This window comes from Silene latifolia, chromosome 2, assembly GCF_048544455.1.
Source record: "Silene latifolia isolate original U9 population chromosome 2, ASM4854445v1, whole genome shotgun sequence".
Classification (NCBI taxonomy): Eukaryota; Viridiplantae; Streptophyta; class Magnoliopsida; order Caryophyllales; family Caryophyllaceae; genus Silene; species Silene latifolia.
In genome coordinates this window covers 101,221,304-101,242,383 of record NC_133527.1, presented here as the reverse complement: position 1 = coordinate 101,242,383, position 21,080 = coordinate 101,221,304, and the positions used below count along the sequence as shown (strand labels likewise).

General features: G+C 35.7%; 1 protein-coding gene and 1 pseudogene across 1 annotated transcript; one reads left to right on the top strand and one right to left on the bottom strand.

Moving 5' to 3' along the window:
• The first annotated feature begins 3,291 nt into the window (after positions 1-3,291).
• On the top strand, positions 3,292-3,893 carry LOC141641140 (zinc-finger homeodomain protein 4-like; annotated as a pseudogene).
• Positions 3,894-7,194: 3,301 nt separating this feature from the next.
• Positions 7,195-20,337, bottom strand: LOC141642869 (membralin-like protein At1g60995). Its single transcript, XM_074451836.1, has 14 exons — positions 19,969-20,337; positions 17,710-17,772; positions 16,983-17,393; positions 15,829-15,910; positions 12,418-12,479; positions 12,195-12,289; positions 11,165-11,244; positions 10,306-10,389; positions 9,967-10,083; positions 9,365-9,450; positions 9,171-9,277; positions 9,000-9,091; positions 8,816-8,892; positions 7,195-8,247 (listed from the first exon to the last, which is right to left on the bottom strand). Exons 1-14 carry the CDS (start codon positions 20,119-20,121, stop codon positions 7,723-7,725), a joined length of 2,034 nt encoding a protein of 677 aa, XP_074307937.1. The 5' UTR covers positions 20,122-20,337; the 3' UTR covers positions 7,195-7,722.
• Between the last annotated feature and the right edge of the window lie 743 nt (positions 20,338-21,080).

The window sequence follows — 21,080 nt, the reverse complement described above, 5'->3', positions numbered from 1 at the left end:
CCTAAAGCACCAGACGACAAACAATGCGCCTTTTACGTTTGTCAGTCCATGTGGGAGGTTATCAACGCAAATTATTCTACCATTCCTATACGGGTTAGTGTGATTTAAAAATTATTTCAAACGTAAATTGATTTCAATTCTGTATACTTCCATGTATTATATCTATTTTGATTATGTATATTTTGAATTGTAGTTTCCACTAATACTCAACAAAGCCCCAGATTATTCGCCAGAGGACATCACCCAGTTGAGAAATATGTGGGCCAGTTATGTTGTTTCATTAGCGGAGTCTCAATAGTTTGCCCATGCTTTATGTACGTGTGTGTATATATAGAGCATTGTGTATTGGCTTCTTTTGTTTTTTTGAGGAAGTTGTGTTTTGGCTTTTGATCATCCTGTTTGTACTGTTTTTAAACTGGGTTTAATTGATCATGGGGTATAATATTTTGGTTCATTGAATTTTTGCAGTGCACACCTGCAGCTGAAAAAATAGCATTTCAGCAGCTGCTAGAAACGCTGCTGAAAAAAATAGCATTTCATCAGCTGCTAGAACAAGCTAAAATCATTTTTTTTTAAAAAAACAATAATTAAAAACGATAACGGTTAAAAATAACTCGTTGCAAATAATTATTTGACAACGGTTTTATTTAGATAAATAACCGTTGACATATTTTCCCTCCCATTCAAACAGCCAAAAATATAAGATAACGAACGATAACCGTTGTCGAATTCAAAACTTTTACAATGGTTTATTTAAGCAGAACCGTTGTCAAAGTTTCATCAATAAAAATAGATAACGGTTACATACCGTTGTTAATAGATAAATATAACAACGGTTTTGCATGCAATAAAGCCGTTGTTAAATTTTGATATTCAATTAAATAAGATAACGAGATAAACCGTTATCATATATAATATTTAACAACGGTTTTGGAACGATAAAACGTTGTCAATAGTAAACTACGACAACGGATTTGAAACCGTTATTAAGATTTAATAACGGTTTCTTAAAAGATTTTATAACGGTTCTTGGGTTGTGATAACGGTATTATAGATTTGTTATTGATGTTATATAACGGTCTCATGTTTGTACAACCGTGGTATATATTTAACAACCGTCGTTGCAATAACGGTCCCGTGTTTCTATTTAAAAACGGTAATTGCATTATCTGACCGTTATTGAAGGTCTTATTTGGCGTAGTGTTGACCTTGGCTGCCCCCAAGATCCATGAGGGCTCATCTTGGGTCGTGGGGGCTAGCTCCTCATTGCCCAAAAACTTGATTATTGACCTACGGGTCCTTGGCTTTGATTTCCGCTTCATGCTTGGTCGTTATATGCATCCATTTAGCTCCAAAATGCTCCGTTTATGCAAGATTAGTGCTCTTTTCCTACGAATGACACAACATCTCATAGAATAGCAAATAGGAAGCTAAAGACATAAGAAACGACAATATTTGTCACAAAAAGCATACGAAACGAGGCTAATTAGGGGATTAAAAGTGCATAATTATGAACCACATCAGAAGATAGTGTTGTCCTCGGCTAATATTGATTACTTATACTAGAGATTAGATCAAAGAGTGAACACCACTATATTACGACTCCATTCTCTTTCACTGAATTTTTGAATTGAAATTGATAAATTTTGTGAATTGAACTAAAGTAGTAAACTTCACTGAACTTGAGTTAATTTAACTACTTAGTTAGATTTAGTTAATTAAATTAATTTAATTTAACTTAACTTTTCCAACTAAATATTAATTCTACCTCACTTAATTAAATTAATTTATTTTAATTTAAATCAACTTTATTTAATTTAAGTTAAATTAAATAACTAGTTTAACTTAGGTAAGCTTAACTAAATAAAAAAAGGATATTCTCTCTCGTACTCCTCAATTGTTTTTATTTTCTCCCTTGTACCTCTCTTTTTTTGAAAAAAAAAATACTTTGACTTCCTATAACTCTTAACTACGACTTCGGAAAATGGTATTTTTTTTTCATATAGTACGTCTTTACGAGATCCTCGGTTTGAAAAAATTTCTTGTTTTCTAAATTCGTAGTCGGAGATTATGATCGGTCATTGTCTTTTAATAGAATAAACTTTGACTGACTTGAACACCCGTGTACAATTCATGAAAACGATGATTTATTTATTTTTTTTTTCCAAATTCACCGTCTTTATGTCGTATCCAAGACTTATTGCTAGTCAAAGTTGTTTCTCAAAAACAGAGAGTAACAAGTGAAAAAATGAAAAACTTCAGCCGTACAAGCGAAAATATCCCCAAAAAAATGGGTTTTCTATGTGGTATCCCTATGTTTTTTCGAATAGTTCATCTCATTGAAGACGGACACTATACGTCACAAGCTGAACACGGATAATAACCCTCTCATAAAATGCAAGTGTTTTATGAATTTTACGTGGTACCCCTACATTTTTGAAAATATCAGTGATACCCTAAACTTAGTAAAATATTCTCAAGATCATACACAAACTAATAAAAATAAAGTTTTTAAGCAGTTAAATTTTGTAAGGAAAATATATTTACTATGACTAAACGATGTTTATGTTAATGGCGACATGACAAATTATTGCAAAAAAAAACAATCAAAAATGTAAAGACTAAACATTTAAAAGAGGCGGATTATATTGTTTTGGTTATTTTAAGTTATTATAATTTTTTTTTTAAAAAAAAAATTATTAAATTTTATTTTTACGACTGGTATTTTTGAAAAGTAAGGGATATCACGTAAAATTCAAAGAAATACAAGGGTGCTAAGTAGAAAAAAACAAAAAAAATAACTTAACCCTATGGGCTAATTTATATAAACTTTAATTAACAATATATTTTAAATTAGACAGGTGTGAGGAGCTTGCTTGTAGCATCACAAACCTAGACCACAGTAAGTGATGACGAATAGTAGAAGCAAAGCAATGCATGAGTCACCACCATTGTCGTTACCCTCTCTCTCTAAATTATTACTCCTTAGTAAGTTACTGTTACAAAATCTACTAAGATAGCACCACTTTCTTTACATTCATACAACTATATAAGCTTTGGGTTCATCTAGAGTAGTATGTATTAGTACTTGACTACAAATTTCTCCCATTTTGTTCTTAAAGCCTATAATAATAATAATAATAATAATAATAATAATAATAATAATAATAATAATAATAATAATAATAATAATAATAATAATAATAATAATAATAATAATAATAATAATAATAATAATAATAATAATAATAATAATAATAATAATAATAATAATAATTCAGAGAGAAAATCATGAGTAGTTCAAGTAATGATCATAGTCCTAATCCGATTTCATCCAAGAAAAGTGATTATATTAACCAAAACATGAATGAGTTGGCAATAGTGTACAGAGAATGCCTTAAGAACCATGCAGCCTCCCTTGGAGGCAATGCTAGGGATGGTTGTGGTGAGTTCATGTCACGGTCGAAAACCGCCTTAATTGCTCTGCATGCGGCTGCCACCGCAACTTCCACCGTAGAGAGGTAGAAGCTAGTAGCGGTGGCTATTATTGGAGTACCATTACTACTGGCGCCAATCCAATGATTCATCAAGATATAATGCAATGCCACCAAAATAATACGGGACTGCTTATGGGGCCCATCACGACATTGCCTAAGGCGGATAAAATGGAGAAAAATAATGGTATAAATAATAATAAGAGGCATAGAACAAGGTTTACAAGGGAGCAAAAGGAGAAAATGTTTATGTTTGCTGAAAAGGCATAATGGAAGATACAAAAGTTGGATGAAAGATTAGTGGAGGAATTTTGTAAAGAGGTTGAGATTAAGAGAAGAGTACTCAAAGTTTGGATGCATAATAACAAGCAACATTATATTAACAAACATACTTGTTGATCACATTATTGATTCTTAATACATTATTACAAATGTTGGTTCTTGAGTCACACATATTTTAAATGTTAGTGCTTTTAATGGTAAGACAGTTAGCTTCTAAAGAGTCAGAGTCATGAGGTCTAATAACGAGATAGAGACGCAGAGGTTGGAGTCAAGATCCTGTCCTTTTCCTAAAAAAAATGGAGGTCTATTTCTTTCAATGCTCTAAATTGTATTCTGTTAACATCAAATGCTTCTAGAATTTATGGATAGAAATAAAGAGTTAATAAGGTATAGAGGAGAAATATTATTAAATGAATTTGTGAGAGAAAATTGAGAGAATCCTAATTTCAGACTATGAATGCGAAGGTGGCCAGTAACCCACTTTATTATTTGACTTTATATGTTATTAAGTATTCATTAGCTGTATTTCTCCGACTCTTACAAAACAGCGGAATACAGTCATACATGATAGATGTAATAAGGTCAGATAATTCTACAAATTTGTAGGATTATCCATCGACTGGGGTTGGTCCTTCTCGGAACACAGTCCAACACTCAAATTTACCCACATTTTTAGCGCTATACCTATGTCTCACACAATAATACTGTAATAAAAAAAATGAACCAATTAATCCCTTTTAAGATGAAGATATTTGTTTTTAGATTAAAACGGATAAAATAACATCTCACTAGCATAAATAGGATACATTTTCACTACTTTACTAGTATCTAAGCATTCTACTTTTATCTTATCTATACTACTTAACCGTTTAAAGTATAAAACATATACTCCATTTCCTGAAAGATAGAGGGAGGATCCATTCCTCTCAATGGCGCGGATAGTATTCCGGTGCAACCTTACGGCTCTATATTTATGCATAAAAATAAAGGAATAATAACATATACATTAATAAATGATTGGGTTTTTCTACATGGTAACCCTGTGTTTTTTCTGATTCTACATGGTAACTTTCCCTTTTCAAAAGACACATGTGCTAACCTTGAACTCTCTTAATACGTATTAACATGACCTTGAACTTATAATCCGTCAGTTTTTCCGTTAAGTAGCTAACGGAAAGTGACGTGGCTAATTTAATTTTGAGTTTTTTCTACATGGTAACCTTGTGTTTTAAAATATTCTACACGATAACCATATTTTGGTACAAAACACACGCTTTAAAAAATACTCATTCAATTAATCATTTTTCTCTCATTTTCACTCGATTACACTAAATAATGACTAATCTTTTACATCTCGTTCCTTTCGCTCCTAGGGGGGATTACCTTGGAATTTAAAATATCTAGTTAAGGCTTTTACAATATCGAAAAAAGATATTTCAATACTCGTTTATATGAAGGATATAGGAGGAATGTGTTTCATTGAATTAATTTTCTTCGGGCGGCTCACTTTCTATATCTCTTTTTTGTCTGCAAGGTGAATAACTTAGTCTCCTTTCCCACGCTCGTCCATTTGTTGGCTGGAAGTGAGTCTTGGACTGAATGAATAAGCCTCCGACAAAAAAAGGCAAATGATTAATTGTTTGGGAATTTGAAACAATCTGAATGACGAAATTAATAAAATCAAGGATGTGGAGGTGGAAACAATTCGTTAACATGCCTCCAACTCCTGAAACATGAGCGTATAAAAAACAAATAGAATAATCGAGTGAAAATGAGAGAAAAACAATTAATCGAATGAGTATTTTTGTAAGCATGCATGTTTTGTACAAAAATAGGGTTATCGTGTATGATTTTCTAAAACACAAGGTTACCATGTAGAAAAAAACTCAATATTAAATTAGCCACCTCACTTTCTGTTAGGTACTTAACGAAAAAATTGACGAAATACAAGTTTAAGGTCATGCCAATACGTATTAATAGAGTTCAGGGTTACCACGTGTGTGTTTTGAAAAGGGAAGGTTACCATGTAGAATCGAAAAAAACACAGGGTTAGTAGAAAAACCCTAAATGATTTTTAGAAAGGAAACGAACTCTCCACTTGTTCATGAAATGGAGAGGATATCCCTAAGAAATAGGTATGTGTCCAATCTATACCCAAACCTCGAAAATTTAAAGTTTCTCTTAGATTATAAGCTCACGAGACAAAAATAATAAAAAAGGATGGTTTACAGGCCTACGGAGCAATGTATGATTTTTAACAAAATTGCTATATCACGCCCCTGTTTTACATGTTACGCCCCCTATTTTTTCATTTATTCCTAATTTGCCCTTGGACTATGTAATTAATTAAAGTAAAAATATTTCTCGTTTTTTAGTTTATGGTTTTCGAAAACGATTTTTACAAAATTATAAGCAGAGACGTTTTTAATTATTGTTTTATAATTATTGGATTTTGGTAATATCTTTTACAATAACTAATAATTGTATTATAGTAAATGATTTTCGTTTGAACTTTTCATTTTTGATTTAGTTACCGCTTTGTTTTTTTTTTTTTGGTGCAAATTTAATTAACGCTTTGTCGTAAATGAGTGCGATTTTTTAAATAATTAATTTAATATGTACCCGGTCTTGAAAATACGTATTCTCCATCAACTATTACATTTGCTCAAAAATTCACTCAAAAAAAAATGGTGGCCTTGTCATGTGAATTACAAGACGCAACCATGGTGGTGTCATGTGAATTACAAGACGGTGCCATGGCCATGTCGTGTGGTTTACACGACAGAACCATGGGTGTGTCATGTGGTTTACATGACGGGTCCATGGTCATGTCTTGTAAGCCACACGACAGTGCTATGGCCGTGTCTTGTAATCCACACGACGGATCCTTGGCCGTGTCTTGTAAGCTACATGGCGAGGTCAATTTTCGTATTTTTTTAAAATCGTGTCATGTGTGCCGCTAAATTGAATTTTATTTTTTTAAATCTTGTAATCATTATTCTTGAAACGATATAATCTTTTCATTCATTCAAGACGATTTTTTGTAACGATTTAAAATCATCTTGAATAAATGAATTAAATCTAGTTAATAGACTATTTTTTTTGTAGGATGAATGAATGAATTAAATGAATGAATACAATTACCAAAATCATTTACTATAATACAATTATTTGTTATTGTAAAAAACATTACCAAAATCCATTAACTATAAAACAATTATTTTAAAAACCGTCTCCGATTTTAATTTTGTAAAAAACCATCTCCAAAAATCATAAAATAAAAAACTAGAAATATTTTACTTTAACTAATTACATAGTCCAAAGGCAAAATAGGAATAAATGAAAAAATAGGGGGCGTAATAAGTAAAACAGGGGGCGTGATATAGCAAATCCCGATTTTTAATGTTTTCACACCTCATTTATCAAACAGCTTCTTCATTTCCCATTAAAAACTTGCGCTTTAACTAATGCTTTCAAGACATGTCCATGTACAATTGTTTCATTTACAAACAGGGTCCTGTTTAGAAATTTGGAGAGTACAACACTTGGATATATACATCCCGTTGTTCCAACGCATGTACGCCTATAGATGAATTCGAGCACATTATCGGAATTCACTATAAATCAGAATATAAAATAGCATAGGTACAACATCAGTTACACTCTTACTGCACAAAAGTTAACGGTAAAAGTATGATTTTACTTACATAACCTCTGCTCATTGCCGAATTGCTATACTGACCCAGGTTTAAATCAATGCATTTGATGAAATTTCAGCATTCAGGCATATATTTCCCTGCATCTTCTCTCACTCAACTTTTAGCACTTACACATGTAACTGGCTGATAGATTATTACTCGATCACACTGATTTCGAGCAATAAAGGCTTTGTAAGCGAAATAATTCATGCCAATTGCCAACTTTGCCCATACGTGCCTCTCTGCCACTAGTGTGGGTCCAAGGCAGCAGTCTCAGTTTCCTGCCTAGAAGGATCTGCATAAAACTGGTTTTGATCTCTAACATCTCTAAATATAGAGAGGAAAGAGTTAAGACTTTCAGAAGAAGCTCCTCCTAAAACTCGTAGCAACAAAGAGCTAAACGAGTTCATATTTCCAGGGTTCTGACCAGTAACAGGTTGTTGAGGGTCACGCTCCGGAATTGGAAGAGGATCTCTCCCAATATTTCCATTTTGTTGGGCTGTATTCCTTGCTTGTTCTTGAAACCCTGGACCTCCATCCTGCACATTCTGAGGTACTGAAACATCAATACTGGGCCTAACCCCAGATCCTGAGACAGCATCCAAATTGAGAGGCCCAGGCCCAGGGCCAGCCCCACCATTCCTTGTATTCAACCGTGTGATATGCACTGTCGAGGCAAGTATCGTGGATGAGGTAATGTGGAAGTCTGGGTGCTGCTGCATAGCCTGCATCTGTGAACGACGATTTTGCAGGAACCTTTGTAAAGCAGGGACCTGAAAAATAAAGAAAAGGAAGTATAGTTGACCAATATTAGAGCCATAGTCACTGAAATTAAGCCAAAATAAAACCATCCTCAAACATAATATCCCAACAGTACAGAGTTAAATGCGCCAACTAGACTAGAAAAAACACATATACTTAACTCCAACTATCAATATTACCTGCATACATGACACCTACACTCAACATTCGGACATGGGTATGACAAAAGATATTTCATTTTCACCTCACCTCAAAAAAAAAAAAAAAAAAAAAAAAAGATATTTCATTTTAAGCCAGAAACATGTGATTTTTCATCAAAATAGCCAAGCCCAACACTTAAACATGCTCCCGTATTGAATACTTCTAACAAGTCTGAGTAACATCGCAGCAACATGTGAAAGTGCATCTTAAAGGAAAAATTGAGACGAGATTGTAGGAAGTGACTAGGAACTATCTACAATGACTGAAACAGAATACATCTTCATTGAGACGAGATTGTAGGAAGTGACTAGGAACTATCTACAATGTCTGAAACAGAATACATCTTCATATTTTAGAAAGGAGCATTAAACCATTTACCTCAAATCTGTTCCAGAAATACATGATAAGATGCTGCATAAATGCTGCAGTAGTAGATAGAGCTAAGTACGAGAAACCTACACACACACACACACACAAAATAAGAAAACTGATGTAACCAACCAACTGGCAAGTAGAATTACTGATATATAGTTCCTATATGACACAAGGCACAAGTTCTTACCATAAGCATAGGAAAAGAAGTAAATATGGAACACCAGAAAATACAGTAAGAAGAAGCGTGGAAAAAACTTCATTGATATTGGAGTACGAACACTGCAAAAAAAATACAGATATTTAACCCACAAGCAAAGTATCTTAAAATGAAGACTGGTAAAAAGAGCAGTTGATTAACCTGATAAGGGTAAACAGCTCACAAAGCCAGACCAATATAAGCACCATGAAAGCCAGTAGTTGATCATCATAAAATTCGAACAGAAAAAAGAGAATACCAATCATAATCTGTAATACCAAACAGATTCCATTACTAAGAAAGTAAAAACGTCAAATGATAGTACAAGAGTACAAAGTTTTAAGTTGAGTAGTTACAGGTACAAAGACAAGTGATTCAATGACATGAACAAATATCAACTGAAACGTTGGAAGTCGATGCCGAGCATGGTGTTGTAGCTGCACTGCAATGGTTTGACAATAAAAAGTTAAGTGCTTCCGAATAGGTCTCCTAATGCTTGTGTAAAAAATTACAAATCCACGGCAGGGGAGAGGCAAAGCCATCATAATTCATACGGCGGTAACAAAAAAATAAAAATTGAGTTCATCTTCCTAAACTCGTCAATTTCAATTAATTAACCAATATGAGAAAAGTTAAATGCATTAATCTTGTCTTTCACTTGAACTTCTCATATAATTGTGAGGAGTATTTCCTAAAGAGAGTGCAAGGATACCAAGAAAATCTAATTCATCTTTCAGACACACTTGGGTATTGGGATAGGGAGAGTAAATTCTCGTCTTTGTTAGTCACAGCCAACAGGTAAGTCAGCATGTAATTGGAGCTAACTAGACCCGCCCATGGGAATTGCACTGGGTTTTCAACCCTGCCACTGTAGTGGAAAGGGAGGAAAACTCCAAAACTATATAGTCTCTACATTAGCAGAGTGTTAAATAACTAAAACTGAAAAGAAGAAATAAACCTGTAAATTTAAGCATACGGGTCTGCGTCTCTCTTAAAGTAAAAGAAACTGACATCGTAGTCGTAAAGAACACAAAGAGAGACATCATGAGCACTCCGCACTTTGCTACCAGATAATCTGAAGAAGTACAAATTCAGTGTGTTACATACAATGGAAGAACAAATAGACCTCACATGTCATTATTTGAAACAGAAAAAAAAAAAAAACAAATCCTAGAATGTGCTGTCGTCAATGATGGCAACAAACTCTCAGAAACTCAACTACGGTTTTGAACAAGGAGAAAGATCATTAAAATTACAGCACACATGAAAATGATGGAATAAGGTAAGTGAGACAAACCACCAAAGGAAGCAGAAACTTTTGCTGGTTCATGGGCGTAACTCAGATTATAAAACTCCCTTGTCTGGTAGTTGTATAGGTATCCTGCCCAAATATGACAAAAAGTTCAAAGATTTAAGATAAAGTTGAATCATAAATGTGATGAATGAAAAACATTGTCATAAATGCATTATGCATGTACGATTGAATCATTACTGAGTACAACCATCCCAACAACCATAGCAGCGTAAGCAGAATCTGAGATGTCCGGGAGAGTCAAATATATATATTTAAATGAAGGTGCGTAGTACATGGGGAAAGAAGCACAAATGAAGAGAAGTGATATATGGGAGCCTACAAAAATGCCATCATAGCCAGATTTTCAAAAAGCGGATTAAAGGGAATTTATCAGATACGCTAGTTACATACATAGTACACAGCACAGCTCGACAGGTTTCACTCATTTTAAAAATTACTCTCACAAAATGAGAAACTCACAGATAAGCACTGAAAAGCAACCATCATTTTATCGCACCAAGTACCAAGCAGACGCATAGTATAAAGCAAATACTAAACAGCAGCGGCGTAGATAAGAGATCATGTGATAAACAGTCATTTTAGTTAGCTTCAAGAAAAAAGTATTTTCCCAGAAAGATTTATCATACTTTAAAATCCTGCAAGAGCAAAACAGATATCAAACATTGTCACTCATATCAAGGGGTCTATAGGTATCACAACATGAGATGAACATGAAAAGAGCCAAATATTTTCCACCTTAAACTTTGCAACAACGCTGACAAGTATTACAAATTACATGTACCTCCCAGGAAAATAGATCAACCATTTAAAAAATACAAGGGGAAAAAAAACTAAAACCTACCTTGTCCAGGAAAATCCAGTAAACTGTTCATCAGTATAGTGTCGTAACCTACCACTCTGTTTATAAGAAGTTGTTGCCACCTGAAAGGATTGAGGTAAACCTATAAGCGGCAGTATACCACTTCAACAGACAGATAGATACTGTATCAAAGAAAATTGGAGAGGTCACTATCACAAAAAAGTGTGGGTTGGTTCCTCTTCTCTGTTTCTTGATAAAATAATCGTATTTTCCAACTATTATATGCAGCCAAACCTTGGGCAGTTGTAACAAATGACCACCGAGTTATAAGTCTCTGATGGTGGAAAACACTGAAGCTCTAGATTAAGTCATCAAGGAAATATGAAGTCTGAACCTTTCAGTATATTTCCCAATTCCCATGTTTCCTATACATCTCAAGTCTTAACTGCATGAAGGTGATGTGGCGTCAGCTTCTGCTACCCAGGAGGTCAGTTCATAACCCACTAACAGCAGTATCCTCGGAGGGCCATTCCACATTGAGACATATGCAAGTACTCCCTCCGTCCCGGTCAATTATTGTCCTTTGGTTTTGGAACAAAGACCAAGGAAAGAGGAGGCGGCCAATTACTAATGACAAGTGGAACAAATTGAGTGTGAATGATCAAATTGCTCATCAAGTTCATTCTTAAAATAGAAAGAACAACAAATGACTGAGACACCCAAAAATGGAAAAGGATAACAAATGAACGGGACAGAGGGAGTATGAGGTAAGGAAATCTACTCCCTATGTCCATTATTGTCCCCATTCAAAATTTGGAGGTCAATCGAGTCCACTTTGATCATTAATTTCTCCAGATATATGTACGGATAGTCGGATACAATGTAAATTTGTTCATGATTGATTTATAAAAACAACTATTTTCATGTTATCATTTTAAACTATTGTAACGACCGTGTAGCCATACAAATTGGTCAAAGTCAACGTTGTTTGACCATCAAAGTCAAATAGACACAACAAATTTAGATGGAGAAAGAATATAATAGTGATAAGAGGAAAATACAATTTATTAACCTGTTACCAAAGCATGTATGTTGCGCTGATATGCTAAGGTTAGCAGTGCGAATGTTGTGACGAACCTTGGCTTCTTCAGGAAGCAAGAAATAGCCCTACACAGATAATTCAAGAAAGATCAGCAAAGAAGCTAGTACTATGACTTATCAAACAGATTCATTTGAGAAAATGTGCAACGGTGTACAGATCAGGTAATGGACTAGGACATCAGAGCAGAACGCACCTTTTCCATAGTATACAGATAAGCTGGCTCGAATGCTTTAATTTTTCTTTCAAGCCACTGCACTGAGAGGGTTGGAGGAACTTAGAAAAGAAACGGGAACAAGATACACCAAAACAAGATTAACTTCAAAATCTAGGCCTACGGATTTTCCTAGTATGTGAAGTGTGAACACAATCTAATGCTCTTGCTATATGATTCAGAGAAATGACTAGAAGGTCAAGAATTGCCCAAGAAAGGCACAGCAAAGATGCAGCAAAGTTCATAGTCAACAAGCCACTCACAGCTGAAGGAAATATGCAATGTAATGAAGTGAAGACCACTGTGCTGTCTTAATAAGAAAAAAAAAATGTCCCTTCCTGTACCAAGTAGAAAATTGAGACTTTGATGGCGCTCCCATCTAGTCTAGACACTGATAAACACAACATGCTAAGTACGCATCAAAATGGCAGTCTCCTCTTTCTGTTTGCCATTATTCATGCAGAACACATGACAGCAAGTGTAGTGGCGGACCCACGTGTACCAATGGTGTGGAAACTGCTACGCCATTCCCAGAAAAAAAAAAAAATTACAGAATAACATGTTTTGCTACACCTACACCATTCTTAGTATATAATTACCTCCCCCTTTGGCATATTAACATTACCAACTTCCCATAATAATTTAATGATTCAACTTCAAACCCATAGTAACTCAAATTCTCTCAAACTTTACATAATTATTTGATGTCTTTGTCCAGGTATCCATACATAAAAAATTCCATAATTACTCAATATGTGACTAAGAGAGTTAGAGTATCTCAACAACAACAACAACAACAACAACAACAACATCAGAGCCTTAATCCCAAAATGATTTGGGGTCGACTGACATGAATCATCCTTTAGAACCGTCCAAAGGTGAACACACGCCTCAAAATGCGAAAATATAAAAAAGAAAAAGTGAAAAACAAAGGGGAGTAAAACATAATACAAAAGAAGGTAAACTTAAGGTTTTAAAATAGAAGTCCGGATTTCTTTTATAAAAACTTAGAATTTAAATCGAGAATAAAGATTAAAACGATTTTGAAAACCGAAGTAAAACTTAAGGGTCTGGAAAACCTTAAAAGTGAACCAAGTATTAATATATAAGAAAGTTGTTGGTAAAAAGGTGTAATAAAACCAAAAAGAACAAATACATTTTAAAAAATTAAATAAAAAACATTAAATATTTCAAATAACATCAAATACAAAAAATCCACATGTATCATTTCCCTCCATTGTGCCCTCTCCATCACCATTCCCTCATCAAGCCCGAGAAATCTCATATCGTGCTTTATCACTCTCAGTCATGTCTGTTTTGGTCTCCCTCTACCCCTAGCAACATTTTCTATTCCCAGATCTCCAGCCTCCTCCTAACTCCTAACTCCTAACTGGTGCGTCCATAGGTCTCCTTCTCACATGGCCAAACCATCTTAGTCGGTTTTCCATCATTTTGTCCTCTATTGGCGCCACTTTTACCTTTTCCCTAATCACCTCATTCCTTAATCGATCTTTCCTTATATGGCTGCATATCCACCTGAACATACGCATCTCCGCCACACTCATCTTTTGAATGTGACAATGTAAGGCAGAGCCGTAAAGTAAGGCATGCCTAATTGTCGTGCGATAAAATTGTCTTTAATCTTAGGGCATATCTTTATCGCATAAAAACCCTGAAGCACTCTTCCATTTCAACCATCCCGCTTTAATTCTGTGAGCCACATCTCCGTCTAACTCCCCATCTTTTTGAATAATAGATCCTAGATATCTGAAGAAATCTGACCCAGCCTCTAACATTCCCATCGAAAATAATACTCCCCGCCTCTGTTGATCGACCCCGCCACGTTACTGAACTAACACCCCAAATACTCGGTCTTACTCCTACTTAACCTAAACCCACGAGTCTCCAAAGTATGCCTCCACAATTCCAACTTTCTCTCCTCTTTCGTCTCATCAATCAACACAATATCATCCGCAAACATCATACGCCAAGGGGTGTCGTCTTGGATATCCATTGTCAACTCATTCATAACTATAGCAAAGAGAAAAGGACTAAGGCCGTGTTCTTTTGGACTCAAACTAATCTGATCTGAACTGAACTTATAGGATCTGAACTGAACTTATAGGATCTGAACTAAACTTAACTTATAGGATTTGAAGTGAACTTAAATTAAGTGACGTATAGGATCTGAACTGAACTTATAGGATGTGAACTAAACTGAACTTATAGGATCTGAACTGAACTGAAATTATAGGATCTGAACTGAATTGAATTTATAGAATCTGAACTGAACTTATAGGATCTGAAGTGAACTTTAATTAAGTGACTGTAAGTCCAAAAGAACAGGGCCTAAGTGCGGAACCTTGATGCACCCCAATGGTAATGGGAAATTCTTCTGTTCTCTCAACATTAGTGTGAACACTTGCACTAGCCCCCTCATACATGTCCTTTATGAGGTCAATATATTTTCGAGACACGCCCTTTCTCGCCAAAGCCCACCAAAGTACTTCTCTCGGTACCCTATCATATGCCTTTTCCAAGTCAATAAAAACCATATGCAAGTCTTTCTTCTTGTCCCGATGGTGTTCCATCAACTGTCTCTTGATAAAAATCGCATCCATAGTCGATCTCCCAGACATAAATCCAAATTGGTTATCCAAGATGGCTACACATTTCCTAAGCCTTTGCTCGATTATCCGCTCTCATAACTTCATCGCATGACTCATAAGTTTAATTCCCCAATAACTGGAACACTCTTGAACATCACCTTTATTCTTATACAAAGGGACAAGAGTATCTCAAACTGAAAAAATATCAACTCCTTTTCATTGTGTAGATCTGAGGCATCTTTACTCTTATATTCTTACTGATGCCATTTGTTTCGTATTTTTCGTCGAGTTGTTGAAGTGCATAGTCATGTAGCACTGTGCATCTGCTTATGAATTTTCATCGTATAATTAAACGAGTAGTTTGCAATATAAGAGTGAACTAGGTAAAATTACCTGACAAGTATTTGAATATTCATCATACAACAAAGGTCGACATTATACTTAACAACTTTTGATATTGTTAAGACGTTCTGTAATCTATAACTAAGATGATTTTGCTATACTGGAAAACAAAACCAGGGTCTGCCCTTGAGCGAGTATCCTATATACATCATAATCATTTTCATCCTTGTAAGAAAGAGGAGGAGAAAAACATTCCATATACTGAATATTTCGTAACCAATGCTTAGAACTCATTCATTACACTTTAAAGTTTAAACCAAACACTCTAGCAACATCGTCATCCAAAAATCTCTTAGAGTTCGCACACAGTAAGAAATAATTGGAACATCACCAAGCATGCAGATGCACATGTGAAATAACCTGGAAGTGATAATAAATTTACCAGCAATAGAGTTAAGTCTATCCAGATGGAGAATATGAAGCCACTTCGGAATGTCAAGATTCAGATGAAGACCTGCAATATTCTGCACTTACATCACATTTACAACAATGAAACATAAGATTCACAATTGATAAAGTTGTTCCATAGATATAGTTTCGAACGAACAGGAATTTCCTTAGCATTAAAAGAAAAGGATTATCATTTTGAGAACCGTGAGATTACTAAAGTCAGAAAGTTAATTGCGTACACATAAGCTCGACAGTTATGACAATAGCATGTTCAGTGTGACTAGAAACTTATGTCGAATCTATATCAAGCAAAGGAAACTGTCGTATGTGAATCTCAATGCTTGAGATAATTCACACACTAGAATGCAGATAAATAATACGAGAAATCTGCAGCTAATCGAGAAATCTGCAGCTAATATCTACCTAAAGAAAGAGAGAATTTAAGGTGCAGGCTGAATGACATCAGGCAGCTAAATAGTACATCGAGATGCAAACAATCAAAGCACAAATTTGATTTGTCCTACATTTAATTATGACCAACAATAGTGGCAACAACATACATACCCAGTGCCTCAAAGACTTTCAAAGGCAAGGTAGGGGGAGTTCGGATGTACACAACCTTAACCTTGTGTTGGTAAGAGAGGTTTTTCCACATGACCCAAATGATAAATTGCATCAAATGCTTGCTACTTCACATTTCACAATAAGAAGAAATGCAGTCGATTTAGTGACCATTTTGCTTTATTCCATCGTATTCCATAACCAAATAACAATGAAATTGCGACATTCAAGATGGAAACATATAGGCATATAGCTATTGACATTTCAACCATATTTCCTTCATCACTGACCAAGTTATTCAAAAAAAAGAAATGACAAATCTAAGATTTAGAGAAACCCTTTAGAAGTCTATCTCAAGTTTCCTTTAGAGAAACCAAATCGGACAACATACATTCATGCCAGTAGGATATATCACACTAATAAGCCATGGCAATTAAATATATGAAAACAGACGGAAAAAGGCATGCGTACGATGTAAGTTGCAGCAGAAGATAGCCAAAGCAACTGAAACATAAATATGGATAAACAAGGACATGAATTTAAAAAAAAAAAAAAAAAAAAAAAACGGATTCACAAAAGACATACCCAGAGACTTCCCAACAAACGTTTCACATGCTTCCAAACAAATGATAGACGCCTGTGCCACTTCCTGAAGAAGTGGAGAAAGACGGCTTTTACAGGCTGTTTCGTGAACAACGAAAAAAAATCGTTTGGCTCTTCTCTGTCGGCTCTCACATCATGTGAAGCTAGCTTTGATACCCTTCCATCAATGGTATTTTCTGATTGTGCTTCAAAGAATTCATCATAAGTTTTCCAGAACTTAAAGCTCAATTTCCCCCTCCTCGCACCTGAGGCAACCCAGTTAAACCAGTCCGTCACAGCAAACAAATTCAAGTCCCCATGAGCATCCGGCTCTCGAGGTCTATCAATTATAGTATGCTCAGTGTGCATACTAGGCTCAGAATTATTTTGTGTCAGCAGGCCAAAACCAGTTATCTGCATTCACAGATTAAAAGTCAACATAAGAACCGTAATATCACAAGCAGAAAAAATTTGAAAGACCCAACAAAAACCCGGTCAGAATTGCCATGCTGATTACAAATACAAGTAAAATAAATTATTTAACAGAAAACAATTAACACATTAACATGATTATAATTTTTACGTGGAGGAAAAGGGAAAAAAAGCTTAAATAGGACCTACATAAAATGGTTGAACGAATTGAAAGCACAAACAAGCTACATGTTCTATCCCACATAAACGAAACCACATACAGCACATAATAATCTTTAATAGAACAAAGCAGCCATACTTTAATGTAAATAAGTTGGGCTTCTGACGTTTGAACTCCTGGCAATTCACTTGAACATCCAGGCTGCACAAATTTAAATCAAAAGACACACTTAGAGACATAAAACAGACACAATCAAAGCAAAAGTGAAAAATGACTTGCAATAGAGCAGCAAATATACAAAGTATAATTTCTGCTGCAGATTCAACATAGCACAGCTACACTCCAATGTAAAACATTTCTTTCTCAATAATATTAGGACTGAATTGTACACTTGAGAACATGAAATCAACTACCAATTGAGAAGCTTTAACAACTAAACAACTGCGAATTCTTTACTACACGACCTAACAGCCTGCATATTCCGTTTTAGCACAGTTTTAACAATCCCCGTCTGTATTAGTTCAGTTGTCCTGCTCACTTGAACACAGCATATAACATACTACAAACACCAAGGTAAACCCCATTATATCACTCATTCCACAACCACCTTAGAGCACCTCCAGCCGTACGCTAAATTTCGACTAGGTTGGAGAGTTGTAATTATTTTAAGGCCAGGGGGGACCTAGCTAGTAGCAAGGGGTCACTCGCTACCCCAAACTTCCAGAAGATGGTTAAGATTAATGGTTTGTGCTACCCAAAATTTCTTACATATATGAGACCTTAACATAAGTATAAAAAAATGAGGAAAATTCGCTACCCCAAAAGGCCAAAATTTTATTTCTAGGTTCCCCCTGTTTAAGAGTGCTTAAAAACTAACCTACTTCAAGCCACAATATCTTCCAATGCTAAAGCAACATGAATCCTACTTTAGTGGGAGTCTGGGTCATACCATCACACACTAATTGCTAATAAGAATTTTGTTTTAAAAGAGAAGGAAAAAAAAAAAAAAACTTTTCCAGCAGAGGAAGAACTAACGTGGGTTACCATGTTTTTGGAGGTTGTCATTAGCTAATCTCTTTTCCAATGCTAAGCCATTAGCTTCCACAAATCATTTTGAAACTAAGGCTCTACCGTTGTTGTTGCCGCTGTTTTTGCTAAACCATTAACTTGAAGTTTCAAGCTACCAAAAAAGTAGTAGTCTTCTTTCTATTCTTCTTCCTCTTAGGGTGTGTTTGGATTGAGTGATTTGGAAGGAAAAGAAAGGGAGAGAGAGTAGGGGATTTAAAATCCCTCATTTGGATAGCAAATGAGGGTGGAGGGAAATGGAGGGGGAGAGATTTGGAGGGATCAAATTTCCCTCCACCAAGCCTTGTCAAAATCTCTCCACGATAGGCAAGATTTGGAGGGAAATTGTATCCAAACACCCACACCCCATTCTCCCTCCCCTTCCCTTCTCTCCCTTTCCCTTCCCTCTTTTCCTCTCCCCTCCCTTTCCCTCCACTTTTGCTATCCAAACACACCCTTAGGGTGTGTTTGGATAGCAAAAGTAGAGGGAAAGGAAGGGAAGGGGGAAGGAAGGAAGAGAAAGGGAGGTAAGGGAAGGGGAGGGCAAATGAAATTTGGGTGTTTGGATACAATTTCTTTCCAAATCTTGTCTATTGTGGAGAGATTATGATTTGCCTTGGAGGAGGAAAAATAGAACCCTCCAAATCTCCCCCCCTCCATTTCCCTCCACCCTTATTTGCTATCCAAACAAAGGATTTTCAATCCCCTAATCTCCCTCCCTTTCTTTTCCCTCCAAATCACTCAATCCAAACACACCCTTAGGGTGTGTTTGGATTGAGTGATTTGGTGGGAAATGGATCCCTCCATTTCCCTCCTACAAGGCAAATTATTTCCCCACCAACATAGGCAAGATTTGGAGGGAAAATCACCTCCTCCATTCTCCCTCCCCTACCCTTCCTTTCCCTTCCCTCCTTCTCCCTCCTCTCCCTTTCCCTCCTTTTTTCCTATCCAAACACACCCTTAGAATTGAATTATTCCATTCCAGAATTCACACCGCTAATCTAATTCTTTCTCTTTACCATTACCCATCCTCTCTTTCTGTGGGCAAGATAGGGTAAATGTTTAGCATTTAGGTTCAAAGCTCACCCGAAAACCTCAACATTCCACTGATAACACCATCAATAGTCAATCACCTAATGTCACCATCCTACAGTCTCACTCAAAATTTCTCAAACATTTTCGCTACGATCAGTATTCGTCAACTATACAATATATGCTTCAATTTAGCATAAAAATATTTCAAACTACTTAGAAAAGGAAAGGAAACCTAAATTCAATGAAGAAAGCAAAATGAAAAGATAAATTCAGCAAAGAAAAAGGGGTTTGAAATACCTGCTGAACAAAATTAGCGTGCAGAACAACAAGAATACAGAAAAGGGTGATGGCGGCGAATAGAAAGAAATACTCGAGCGCAGTTCTAACTTTGGGAGTTACCATCTGAGAAAACCTCTCTTGAACTCTTATAAATGTTTGCTCAGGATCCATCTGCTGTTCCTCAAATTGGTAAAATTGTTAGCGTTTCCTGGGGAATTGTTGATGGATTGATGGCGATCGTAGTAGAGAAATGATGGGAATATTGGGGAGGATGAGGGAGATTGTTGTTGTTGAACCAGTCGTAGAGGTTCAAAGACAGACAAAGAATCACATGTGATGATGACTCTTTTCTTTTCTCTACGTGGCGGGTAAGCCCCCATCATTCCCATTTCCCCAGCCGGTTAGGGATGTCAATGAATTGGATTCAACTTCCGGTAGGGTAAAGCTAAAGTCTAGAGACTAAAGATTAGAGGTGATAATCGGATTAGTTAGATTATTGGGTTGAGTTACATCGGGTTCGGTTAGATCGGGTCAGTTTGCTTTACGGGTTGGGTCGGTTCATTTCGAGTTAAATAAAGTCTCGGGTTGGGTTTGGTTGGGTCATTATCCGATCCTATTACTTTATCGCATTACTTCACTTTTTAATCATTAAATTTAGTTTTTTAACCATTATTTGGCTTAATTACTACAGTATTAAGTCAAACATATCGATTTAAACACTAAATCACTTTCATTTTCATCAATATTAAACTTAATAATTGTCGAGTCATCAATTTAATTGGGACATTATCAGGTCGGGTCAAAATCGGTCGAGACTGGTTCGTGTTTTGGTCACTGATTATCGGGTCATGTCGGATTACAGGTCGTCATCGAGTCAGGTCGGGTCGGTTTCGCGTTGCAAAATTCTCGTGTTCTATCAAGTCGAGTTTGCTCGAGTTCGGGTAGAGTCACTCGGGTCGGGTCAGACCTGCCATCTTAAGGTAAAGCTACCTTCCTTTATCTATTCGTTGCTTTAAAATCTCATTTAACACGTTTGTTATTGATAATGTCAGTTAGTGTCGTGTGTGACACTCTGCGATAGCACGAAAAATATAACTAGTAAATTGCGGCGAAAATCATGGATTTTTAAA

Excerpts from the sequence above, each read along its gene's own strand:
- LOC141642869 (XM_074451836.1), bottom strand. The coding sequence starts at position 20,121 with ATGGATCCTGAGCAAACATTTATAAGAGTTCAAGAGAGGTTTTCTCAG. Across the intron at positions 12,290-12,417 it reads ATCTGTATACTATGGAAAAG|GGCTATTTCTTGCTTCCTGA; the intron begins GTGCGTTCTGCT and ends TTATCTGTGTAG. Across the intron at positions 10,084-10,305 it reads AGTTTCTGCTTCCTTTGGTG|ATTATCTGGTAGCAAAGTGC; the intron begins GTTTGTCTCACT and ends GTACTTCTTCAG.